Below are 13,125 nucleotides of genomic sequence, written 5' to 3'. Positions count from 1 at the left end.
CATGCACCTAATAGTATTACTAATACACAATGTATTTGTAAAAAAAGAGAAGAGAAACAACAACAAAACATAAAAACCCCACAGTAACAACAAGAAAACTACACACATAACCCTCCACCTTCTACAAAAGAAAAATACCCGGGAAACTTCCCCTATCACTACATTATATCATTATATGTAGTCAAGCATGTAAACCAATTCCTTGTTCTATGCACCAGTTAACAATGAATCATTTCGGGGTGACACTTTGTCTTCTCCGTTGATCCATTTACTTTCACCTGAACACCGCTTGGTGACAACCCCATTGGTGTTTACATCTAGCTGTACTTGGCCCTCTGTACCTGCTTGGCTTTACAGACAAACTGGGTTATTCTAGGTCAGCCACAACAAGGCAAGCTAAAGAATTGAGCTATTCAGGTCAAATCGTGATCTGAGCAATTAGACTTAGTCAAAATGGCGGCCCAGCCCGAAAGACCAATAGAAGAGCCTGCTGCTTTGGCCGATTACCAGAGGGAAGAGCGAACAGTGGCTGATCGCTCAGCTGACAGTGGTGATACACCAACAAATGCAGCAACTGCACCGTCGTCCGGTGCTGTGGGTCGGCATGGTGTAGGGGTTTTCAGTCGCATTGCGGCCAGAACAGAATCAAAGAAGGCTTCGGCTGCTATGCAGGTTTGCATAATGACCATGTAGTGCATAATACACACGTATTATTGATTTTCATGTCGCTGGTTGATTTTTATGTGTCTGTGTATGTGTGTGTATGTGTTATGTCTTGATCAAAGGGTTCAGATTAAAGGTGTTATCATTATTTAATGTATTACTGATTAATTGTCACAGCTTACGTGTATCAATGTTAGGTAGATTTGTGTATAAATATTAAGTTTAATACTGTGTGTGTGTGTGTAATAACATAATATTTTGTTGTGTGTCTGTGTTATGTACTCCAGCCAGGCCTGTCTAAGTGGCCAGTTCATTTGATGTTATGTAATGTATAATCAGACTGGTTTTCAGTTATTAATATGCAATTTATTTGACAATGACATATCTGAAGAGCATAGGGTAGACACACCCTCTGTTCCTGATGGTCTTATTCACTCTCTTGTTTGGGGGCAGGACATAGTGGTAAAGTGTTCACTTGATGCGTGGTCGGTCTGGGATCGATCCCTGTCACTGGGCCCATTGGGCTATTTCTCGCTCCAGCCAGTGCTCCACAACTGGTGTAACAAACGCTATGATATATATTATCCTGTCTGTGGAATGGTGCATATAAAAGATCCCTAGCTGCTAATCGAAACGAGTAGCCCATGAAGTGTCGACAGCAGTTTCCACTCTCAATATCTGTGTGGTCCTTGACCATACGTCCAACGCCATATAACTGTAAATAAAAATGTTGAGTGCGTCGTTAAATAAAACATTTCCTTTTCCCCCCACTATGTAAGGTCATCTTTGGCCCCTTATGTAAGTTCTATATGTTTGTAGGATTAGGGTTTATTTCACACTTGGGTGCAGTTTGAAGATGGAGATTGCATACCTTTGACCTTAAAATGGGATACATTAACATGATTTTGGTCATTTGTTTGTTTGTGATCACCTCGCCCTACAGCCATATTGTTTACAAATATAAGCCACACACAGCTCATCAAACATAACACAGGTTGGTATTCTATGAGATTATTTCCAGAAGAATACAGATATTTGCTTTAAATTTTAACATTCTAGACGACGTGACATAATCACCATGCTATACATTCCTATGACATTGATTATACAGTCTGTTGAATGGTTGTTAAAAAGAAAAATTTTTAAAGCAATTTTTTTAGCCTTGCATACTATGTGTGTGTATAGGTTCATTTCCAACTGTGGTAGTCCAGCCAGTGCACAATGACTGGTATATCAAAGGCCGTGGTATGTCTGTGGGATAGTGCATATAAAAGATCCCTTGTTGCCAAGGGATAAATGTAGCGGATTTCATCTCTATAACTGTGTCAAAATGACCATGTGTTTGACATTCAATAGCCTGATGATTAATAACTCAATGTGCTCTATAGTGGTGTTCTGAAACAAAAAAATAAAGATAGAGATATGTTGTTATTTATTTGCTTGTCAACTTTAAATAAGCCATGTTAAATAATCAATGTTCATTAATGGATGCCTGAACTATGTAGGTAACAAATTATCAATACAGTTAAACCTGTGTGAAGCAGCCACCCTGTAGAAGATACAAAGTGGACCTGGTGCCTAATTCACTAAACTCTCACAACTTTGCGATCTCGCAATGCAATGCTAAACGACTTGCAAAGACGATGCTTTGTTGTCTAGCAGAGCCCAAGAGAGCTTGGTGAATTAGGCCCCTGTAATTAAGAGATCTGTTAACATGTACTGTACTAGGTTAGGTTTTTATCTCATCTCATTGGTAACTCACAAGGCTAGATAGAGGTGTTACTTTTCTGGCACTTTTGGCAACTTTTGCATTTAGCTCTACAATCATTATAATTTTGCATATATACATGTATTTGATTAATTTTTTCACAAACATAAGTCTTTGTGGCATGTTAAAAATATTTTTTTAAAGTTTTGTTTGTTTATGTAGAGAATAACTAGTTAATGACGTTGGATATCTGCTTTATCCTGTTCAGGCCGAATGAGAAATTTTGCTCGGCTGATCATGATGGCCTCGTGAAATTTCCCATTCTTACTTTCACAGGATAAAGCAGATATCTGACATCATTAACTAGTTATTATCTTTAGCCTGCAAACCATAAAAATTAATGGGAAAAGCTATTATTTCTGTTATTTCAGCCACATTGTACGATGACCTATAGAGGTCAAATGAGTGATTTTATTATGTAGCTGTGCGTGTGACGTCACATAAGTGATGTCTAAAGTCATAACCTGCTAGTAGCAGGATATGACTTTGCTTTATTCGTCATCGTATATAGAAATGGTGGTAGCAGGATAAAATAAATTTTTTATTTTTATTTTTTTTATTTTTTATTTTTAAAAACAGAACTTGGCTTTACGACATGAATAGATTGTTGCTTTTAGTTTTGTTTTGTTTATTTTATTATTTATTATATAATATTTAGTGCAATATCTTAAAATATCAATGAAATAAAAGTGTTATCAGTCATTCAGTGATAATAACACATTTTAGAGTGAAAATTTCACTCTAAAAATGTGTTATCTTCACTGTAGAAAGTGTTATCTTCACTGTGAGAAAGCCGAAACTATTTTGCTGGTGGCATTTTAAAAATAAAGGTAAATTGCCAAAAGTTATATAATAAATAGAAAATGTTATGCTTTTTGTCCAATATGATTTATATCTCATCTCGTGAAGTTTGCAATCATATTGCACTTGTCGTGCAAGCGCGACTCGTGAGATATGATTGCAAACTTCACGAGATGAGATATAAATCATATTTGACAAAAAACATGAAATCTCCTCAATTTGTTTATTTATTTGTTTTATTTTCACCACTCAGATTTATGGTAGGCGAGATATTTAATTTAGTTCTGCAGAATTGTGGTTACTAGCTGTAATGTGTACTAGTATACATAATAGAGACTGTGCTTGAACTGGTTTCACTGTACTTCGCTCATTTAAAACTCTTAACAGGCTATCAAACACAGTTAGTGTAAATATTTTATTGCATTACTTCCAGAGCAATACTTCCATAGGGTTGAGGCAAGTGTGCGTGAGTTACATGCATTTTGGTAGCCTGCGTCTTATCAGTTGTTTACAAATGCAAAGCAGGCGTGGGTCATCCAACTTAATGTGACTCTATGTCAGTAGATATTTTATCAGATTATTTCCATTAGAGCACATGAGAATACCATGCATAATATCCCTTGGCTCATTAAAGTAAGGGCTGGATTTAGCTCAGTTGGTTGAGGTGCTTGCGTCACAGGATCGGACAACTTCGGTGATCCACCGATTCAGCTGATTTTCCTTCTTCCAACCAGTGCACCGCAACTGGTCAAAAGCCGTTGTTAGTGCTTTGCTGTCTGTGGCAAAGTGCACATAAAAGATCCCTTGCTGCATTAAGAAAAATGTAGCGGGTTTCCTCTGATGACTACGTTGCAGAATTACCAAATGTTTGACATCTAATAGCCGAATTAATCAATGTGCTCCAGTGGTGTCATTGAAATTTTTGTTTTAACTTTTAACATTAAAGCAAGACCGAGTCTTGTAATACTTATATTAAATGCTTTATTTGTACTAGCGATTTAGTACTGGCTTTTTGGGGTCATGGAATTTAAGCCATTAGCCTTATAAGGCTACTAGGTTCAGGATTTGCTATTACCAGTCTCAGTGGTGTAGTGGCTATATATAAGCCATCAGACGTACGACTGGTAGGAACCTGGTTTGTATCCCAGTACTGGCTCCCACCTAACTCAGTGGTGTAGTGGCTATATATAAGCCATCAGACGTACGACTGGTAGGAACCTGGTTTGTATCCCAGTACTGGCTCCCATCCAACTCAGTGGTGTAGTGGCTATATATAAGCCAACAGACGTACGACTGGTAGGAACCGGGTTTGTATCCCAGTACTGGCTCCCATCCAACTCAGTGGTGTAGTGGCTATATATAAGCCATCAGACGTACGACTGGTAGGAACCTGGTTTGTATCACAGTACTGGCTCCCATCCAACTCAGTGGTGTAGTGGCTATATATAAGCCATCAGACGTACGACTGGTAGGAACCGGGTTTGTATCCCAGTACTGGCTCCCATCCAACTCAGTGGTGTAGTGGCTATATATAAGCCATCAGACGTACGACTGGTAGGAACCTGGTTTGTATCCCAGTACTGGCTCCCATCCAACTCAGTGGTGTAGTGGCTATATATAAGCCATCAGACGTACGACTGGTAGGAACCTGGTTTGTATCACAGTACTGGCTCCCATCCAACTCAGTGGTGTAGTGGCTATATATAAGCCATCAGACGTACGACTGGTAGGAACCGGGTTTGTATCCCAGTACTGGCTCCCATCCAACTCAGTGGTGTAGTGGCTATATATAAGCCATCAGACGTACGACTGGTAGGAACCTGGTTTGTATCCCAGTACTGGCTCCCATCCAACTCAGTGGTGTAGTGGCTATATATAAGCCATCAGACGTACGACTGGTAGGAACCTGGTTTGTATCACAGTACTGGCTCCCATCCAACTCAGTGGTGTAGTGGCTATATATAAGCCATCAGACGTACGACTGGTAGGAACCGGGTTTGTATCCCAGTACTGGCTCCCATCCAACTCAGTGGTGTAGTGGCTATATATAAGCCATCAGACGTACGACTGGTAGGAACCGGGTTTGTATCCCAGTACTGGCTCCCATCCAACTCAGTGGTGTAGTGGCTATATATAAGCCATCAGACGTACGACTGGTAGGAACCTGGTTTGTATCCCAGTACTGGCTCCCATCCAACTCAGTGGTGTAGTGGCTATATATAAGCCATCAGACGTACGACTGGTAGGAACCTGGTTTGTATCCCAGTACTGGCTCCCATCCAACTCAGTGGTGTAGTGGCTATATATAAGCCATCAGACGTACGACTGGTAGGAACCAGGTTTGTATCCCAGTATTGGCTCCCACCCAACTCAATGGGTAAGTGTAAGGCCCCTACACCTACTTATCTCTCACTAGCGACTAACAACTAACCACTAACACCATGCCCTGGACAGACAGCCCACATAGATGAGGTATGTGCCTAGGACAGCATGCTTGAAACAGATATAAATAAATATAAATGAATGAATGAAAGATTTGCACTTACCGGCCTCAGTGGTGTGGTTAATCTATCAGACTAAAGGCTGCTAGGTTATTGGGTTCTTACCCTGGCATACTGCCTCCCAACCAGAGTACCGGCCTCGGTGGCGTCGTAGTTAGGCCATCAGTCTACAGGCTGGTAGGTACTAGGTTCGGATCCCAGTCAAGGCATGGGATTTTTAATCCAGATACCAACTCCAAACCCTGAGTGAGTGCTCCACAAGACTCATTGGGTTGGTGTAAACCACTTGCACCGACCAGTGATCCATAACTGGTTCAACAAAGGCCATGGTTTGTGCTATCCTGCCTGTGGGAAGCACAAATAAAAGCCGATGATAAGATAAAAAAATCAATGTGCTCTAGTGGCGTCATTAAATAAAACAAACTTTACTCTTTTTTTCCCAACCAGAGTGGATTTTTAACAACACTTTGGGTAGGGATATGGTCATTACACTGACTTAATTGGATTTACATGTACATGTAAGCATGTAAATTAGTCAAAAATTAAAATGAAATAAATTTGCACACCAGTACCAGTATCTGTGTTAGACAAAAACTCTCTGATGAAGCAAGACCGTGTGTCCATGACAGGTGTGCTTTAACAGATTTCTGATGGAAGCATGCCAAAAATTACTCAAATATGCAGTACCAGTTGCTACCTATAGTTTTAATTACCCTTTTAGGATATACATGTGTAAAAGGTTACTTTCACACTGATAACTATCTCCATTAACGCCGTACTAGAACCTTAATCGGATTTACAGGCAGGGGTAAAAGTTAAGCCAAAATAAAATGAAATAGCAATTTGCCAGTCTCAAAGTGTGGCAGGATCAATTGGCCTGGGCCTCAAGCTCAAATTTAGAGACTGCTAAATTTTATAATTGTGGCTAGGAGTCTTAAAAAAGTCGGACAAGGCTTTTCTCGTTCCAACCAGTGCACCACAACTGGACAAAGGCTGTGGTATGTGCTTTTCTGTCTGTGGGAAAGTGCATATAAAAGATCCCTTTCTGCATTTGGAAAAATGTAGCGGGTTTCCTCTGATGACTACGAGTCCAAATTTGACATCCAATAGCCGATGATTAATTAATCAATGTGCTCCAGTGGTGTTGTTAAACAAAACAGACTTCTCTGTGCTTTTAAGGACAGGATCTGGCTCAATGGGAAGAGCATTCACCTGAGGTGCTTGGGTCACAGGACCGAACCACATACATGTAGATATGTAGATGGACCCACTGGGTTTCTCACACACACACACACACACACACACACACACACCCGCCTTCTGTCTGGTACGTTAAAGGTTTGATATGTGCTATCCTGTTTAGGAAAGTGCATGTAAAAGATCCCTTTCTGCTAATGAAAAAAAATGTCAAATGGTTTACACCCAATGATTAGTGAGTCAATATGCTCTAGATGTATCATCAAACTTTTAAAAAACCTGTTTAACAATATATAACAAAACATGTCAGAAAACGTGTTTGTTGTGTCAGTTTAAGTCAGCTGATCATATGCTAACAGTGAAAACAGACTGTAAGTGTTGTGTTTGTATTTTGCATTGGGAAATTAATGTTGTAGATTTTAAGTGGGGAGGAGAAACTGCAAGTTTATTATAATTTAATTGACATCTTTCTGGCTGTCGGTATAATTTCACCAACTTAGGCAGGTATGTTTATTTATTTTTTTACAAATAACACTTAAAAGGATTTTGAACACTGGATATTAACACACATGATAAAGGTACTATTAATATACATGATAAAGGTACCAGCTCGGTCGCATGGTGCTACGTGTCAGGCCCAATAACCATATTGGCCGACACCAACTCCACTTCATTGTCAACAGATTTACTGAAGGTGTGTCATTCAGGTGCATTTTATTATTAAATCCACATCCAGCAGAATAAATGATATGTTCCTTTGAATTGGGGGTCTTTTTGTGCAGCATTCACTGTGTACACCATGAGTCATATAGCCGTTTACTGTTTGGGTGAAAGTACACCTTGTTGTCAAGTTGTTACACAAGAATCACCGTAATCGCTGTGGCATGTGCATCAAAATCATGGCACAGAGAATTATTCTCAGTGCACATCTCTGAACAGTACTTTTGTCCTGTTACCATAGATACATGATGTTGATTACGTCACAGGCTGTAGTGTTTGTGTGGAGATAACTGTCATTGATCAGCATCTATGTGCCAACGATCAATATAATAGTACTGGATTACCGTGAGACCTGTTTCAAACGGACATCCATGAGATTATAATTGAAGGTGGCCTCTTACAACAGGTGGCTGGTTAATAGAGGTCAGACATTTTTCTTTTCTAGAAAATTGTAATAATGTTTCAATAATATGGTCTTTTAAAGGGACATTCTTGACTTCCTGGTCATAACTGTAACATATTTCAGGTTATTCAAGCATTTTTAATGATTAAAATTACATATTTATTAAAAGGTTTTGCTTATCTTATTAAATGTCTGTATTATTCAATGTATTTCTGATTGTCATAATGTTTGTAGAAGTTCAAACTGGATTTTAACTCATAATTATAAAACAATTTTTAAATTTAAATATATTGGGAGGTAAATTTCAGTTTGAGCTAGAACAAAACACTAGGAAGGAAGCAAGGAAATGTTTTAGTTAGTGACGCACTCAACACTTTTTATTTCCGGTTATATTGCGTTAGACATATGGTTAAAGACCACACAGATATAAAGAGGAAAGCTGCTGTCCCCACTTCATGGGCTACTCTTTTCGATTAGTAGCAAGGGATCTTTTATATGCACCATCCTACAGACAGGACAGTACATACTACAGCCTTTGTTACACCAGTTGTGGAGCACTGGCTGGAACGAGAAATAGGCCAATGGGACCACCGACAGGATCGATACAAAACACTAGGAGACATTTTACAAGAAACACACTGAATATATAAATACTGATATTCTAAGAAAATTTAATTAATATATAATTTTAATTATTGAAAAATCTCAATCCATGGGAAACATACATGTACTACTATGGTTACAAAGTCAGGAAGATCCCTTTAACAAAGTGGCCACTCAACATTTGTCGATTTCATGAGCAGCTGTAGGAGTGTTCTAGGGAGGGTGTGCATGCATTGTCAAAAAAAGGCATCTACAGTATTCAAATGTACACTTACATGCATTATATCACGTGATTTCACACAACCCTGAAGTTTGGGGCTGGGAGAGCATCCCAGTCTTTCTTAACTGTGTTTACCAGTCTCGGCACCTGGCCTCGTGGTTGGGCCATCGGTCTACAGGCTGGTAGGTATTGGGTTCGGATCCCAGTCAAAGCATGGGATTTTTAATCCAGATACCGACTCCAAACCCTGAGTGATTGCTCTGCAAGGCTCAATGGGTAGGTGTAAACCACTTGCACCGACCAGTGATCCATAACTGGTTCAACAAAGGCCATGGTTTGTGTTATCCTGCCTGTGGGAAGCGCAAATAAAAGATCCCTTGCTGCCTGTCGTAAAAGAGTAGCCTATGTGGCAACAGCGGGTTTCCTCTAAAAAACAGTGTCAGAATGACCATATGTTTGACGTCCAATAGCCGATGATAAGATAAAAAATCTGTGCTCTAGTGGCGTCGTTAAATAAAACAAACTTTACTTCTTTTTTTAACTGTGCTCAATGTTTGTGCTGTTCATCAGTTAGGTGCAGGAGTGGCAACATTTAAAGGTTTCAGAAAATTTTCCTTAGAGTGGCAAATAGTCAGCACAATCTTCAGTGTCTCCTATAATTCTTTTCAGTGAGTGAGTTCCGTAAATATCTGTGATAATGTTTTCAAATATGTTTGCTTTGGGGGTTTTTTGGTTTTTTATGTGTGTGTTTATAGTTCGGTGCATTGTTTTGTTTACCACAACACCATACACTGTTTCTATGGTTTGACCATTATCCATTGTAGAATTTTGGGATGGGTTTGTTGGGTTTTTTTTTGCTTTTTAAAGTATACACAATTTTTGCTCTATGTTGCATCATTGTGTTTTTCATGAACATAACATTTTCTCAGTTGTTTATGTTGTGTTTTATTGATAATTTCAAAAGTCTTGTATTGATGTTGATCCTGGTATACATATACCTGTTTTGAATGTCAATTGGCTTATAGCAGATGTGATTTTATTGCTGGGGTGGCATTAAATATTTATTCATTCATTCTGTGCTCAGTGTGTTACATGCAAGTGACATAATTACCATGTCAGTGTGTTTTCTGTTGTCATTTCTCAGTCACTGGAAAAAAGAATTCAAATCGTTTTCTTCGCTGATGAGAATATTGTAAAATATTCAGTACTTTAAATATTGTATTACTAAAACACACTAAGGGTTTCACTTCTTGAATTAATAATTACACAAGTACCAACTGTAGTACAGCTCAATGTGTTTTAAAATGGGAACATCTAGTGCATCATAACTGGTACATCAAAGGCTGTGGTATGTGCTGTCCTGTCTGTGGGAATGTGCCTATAAAACATCCCTTGCTACTAATGGAAAAATGTAGCAGGTTTTCAAAATGTTTGACATCTAATAGCCGATGATTAATAAATCAATGTACTCTAGTGGTGCCGTTAAACAAAACAAATGTTACCTTTAAAATGTAGTTACATGCCAGATAGCAAACACTGCTGTATATATTATATTAGATGTTTTGAGACAATACTAATAAGGTGTATCTGGCAAATACATATTTAAATTGGCAAAAGAAATTGAAGATTGGCAAATTGTTTGGCGACCAAAAATAGGACTAATTGATGAGCTCTGAGCTGTATTAGAGAATTTAAGACAATACTAAGGTGGTCTTCTAAACCAGTTAACAAGCACTGGTGTATTAGATGATTTTGGACAATACTAAGGTGGTCTTTTAACACCGGTCTTTTAATCATGTTGTACTTAGAAGTTAAAACACAGGTATCCAGTTGCTGATGTTTATCCATATCTAGATGTAATGTAATTCATGTACTGGAGTACTAATAACCAGTCTAGAGGTGAACATTCCCAATCCATATCATTCCCATGATAGCACATACCAAGGATTTTGATATACCAGTTGTGGGGCAGTGGTTGAAATGAGAAAAGACCCAATGGGTCCACCGAGGGCAATTGATCATTCAGCTTGTTCCACATCATTGTAAAGTTTGTTTTGTTTAAAGACACCACTAGAGCACTTTGATTTATTCATCATCACCTATTGGATGTCAAACATAAATTCTTTTCCCGTTTTTGAAAGGGATCTGTTAAATGCACTTTACCACAGAAAGGACAGCGCATACTGTGACCTTTGATATACCAGTCACGGTGCACTGGCTGGATTGGGGAAAAAACCATTCAGTGAATAGCCCCAGTAAAATTACTAACATATAGGTAGTTGTGTTATGGGGCAGCAGACAAACAAAAATGGTGGTAGGTATCAAGCTTGTTATAAAATTTGTTTTTATTTAATGACACCACCAGAGCACATTGATTAATTAATCATCAGCTATTGGATGTCAAACATTTGATCATTCTGACACAATAATAATAATAATAATAAAATCTTTATTTATAGAAGGTAGCTCAATTAATTCTATACTATTTTTCCGTGAGGCCTTATAATACTAATTATAATAATAATAATAATAATTAACACAAACAATAGTCTTTAGAAGAAACTTGCTACATTTTTTCCATTAGCAGCAAGAGATCTGTTATATACACTTTCACACATACAGGACAGCACATACCAAGGCCTTTGATATACTTGTGTACAGGAAACACACCCAATGGGCCTGCTGAGAATGTTATATCCTATGACCCACTCATCTCAAGTGAGGACTCTAATGACTGGGTTAAATCATGACCCCTATTGACTAATATCTATCAATCTATCAATGATTGTCACAATGGGTTTAAAGAGTTCAAGAGAAAATTTCATAGGATACTCCCTCTTATTAACAATAATGGATCTTTTATATGCCGTCACAGCCAGTGCACCACGACTGGTATATCAAAGGCCGTGGTATGTGCTATCCTGTCTGTGGGATGGTGCATATAAAAGATCCCTTGCTGCTAATCGGAAAGAGTAGCCCATGAAGTGGCGACAGCGAGTTTCCTCTCTCAATATCTGTGTGGTCCTTAACCATATGTCTGATGCCATATAACCGTAATTAAAATGTGTTGAGTGCGTCGTTAAATAAAACATTTCTTTCTTTCATATGCACTTTCTCATACCATTCAAGGAGCAATGGGTGGGGAAATTTAATGGGCTCACACAAGGGTATCAATCTTATGACTCGTGACTCATCATATCTTAGGCAAGTTCTTTACTAATGAGCTACTTCATTGGTCCAGTGTCAGGGCTAGCTCTGGGTAATCAGAAAATTTCTCCAAATTATGTATTAAACTTCAAAAATTGCAGAAAGTTGGTTATTTTTTAAACAAAATATCACTTAGTACATGAAATTATTTCACCAGATTAAAATAAAATTTGCCAGTTGTTTTAGAAATTCACAATTGGCAAATATGGCGAGTGCCAGATCTAGCCCTGAGATGTTGGGGGGTTCGAATATGAACCAAGTGGACCCTTTTTCTATTTTGTTTTTGCACCACCAGAAAGTCCATATGTATAAACCGGTATGTTTTAGTTCTGAAAGCGGACCATTTGCTTCAGCGGAGTGGGGGGTTCATCCACACCCCTCGAACCCCCCACCCCCAGCCTACGCCCCTGCCTCATGAACTTCTTGCTAGTATGATAAATTCTTGGTAATGTGTTTTATGCGAAACTAAGTAAGTACAACCCTGTGACTTTTAAGGATTTTATTAACTGATCACAGCAGAGTTTTGATGATTAGATTGTTATTGTATGGGCCATGACAAAACAGTGTTCCACTTTCAAGAATAGAAGGTAACAATTTGTAAATCTTTTATACCCAAGCTAAAGTTAAATGAATGACTTCAGAGATTGTAAATCCAGATTTTCAAGTAGCTAGCTACCAACTTGTAATCGTATAGAGCTATTTCCTGTTTTGGACACACACTTAATGACAAGGAAAACGGAAATGTCGGTCAGAGTGTGATAAAGCTGTGTTCATCACTAATGACCATCTCGGAATAAGTGAGTGACTTAAGTGGTTTATAGAAAACAAAGTGATCCGAGTGTCAGAAATCTGGCTTCACCATCAGCATTGCCATCTTCTTAAGGTTATTGAAAACATATAATCCTGATAGTGATTATAGCTAGGTATCTGTTTCTGTATTGTGAGCTATTACTAAAAAAAACTCAGGACAGCCAGAACTATTAATAACTTGACTGATTGTTTTTGTGCTTAGAAAATGCCTAAATAAACATCTTATGTAGCC

The 13,125-nt window shown here is 38.4% G+C and overlaps 1 protein-coding gene across 5 annotated transcripts in view; it reads left to right on the top strand.

The window, feature by feature from the left end:
* LOC121374078 (BTB/POZ domain-containing protein 17-like) overlaps positions 1–13,125 on the top strand; it is a 39,740-nt gene that overhangs the window by 22,609 nt on the left and 4,006 nt on the right. Inside the window, exon 1 of one of the 5 annotated variants that reach the window (XM_041500988.1) lies at positions 65–672. The exons of 2 other annotated variants lie outside the window; for them this stretch is intronic. In XM_041500988.1, the coding sequence (XP_041356922.1) occupies positions 454–672 (219 nt within the window). In that variant the 5' untranslated portion in view covers positions 65–453. Of the gene's footprint in view, positions 1–64; positions 673–7,320; positions 7,435–7,784; positions 8,074–13,125 lie in introns of those variants that run through there. 2 more of the 5 variants (XM_041500991.1, XM_041500990.1) reach the window with 2 other exon arrangements.

Source organism: Gigantopelta aegis, chromosome 6 (genome assembly GCF_016097555.1).
Source record: "Gigantopelta aegis isolate Gae_Host chromosome 6, Gae_host_genome, whole genome shotgun sequence".
NCBI lineage: Eukaryota > Metazoa > Mollusca > Gastropoda > Neomphalida > Peltospiridae > Gigantopelta > Gigantopelta aegis.
The sequence above is the reverse complement of the archived record's forward strand: the minus strand, read 5'-3'. Positions and strand labels throughout refer to the sequence as shown.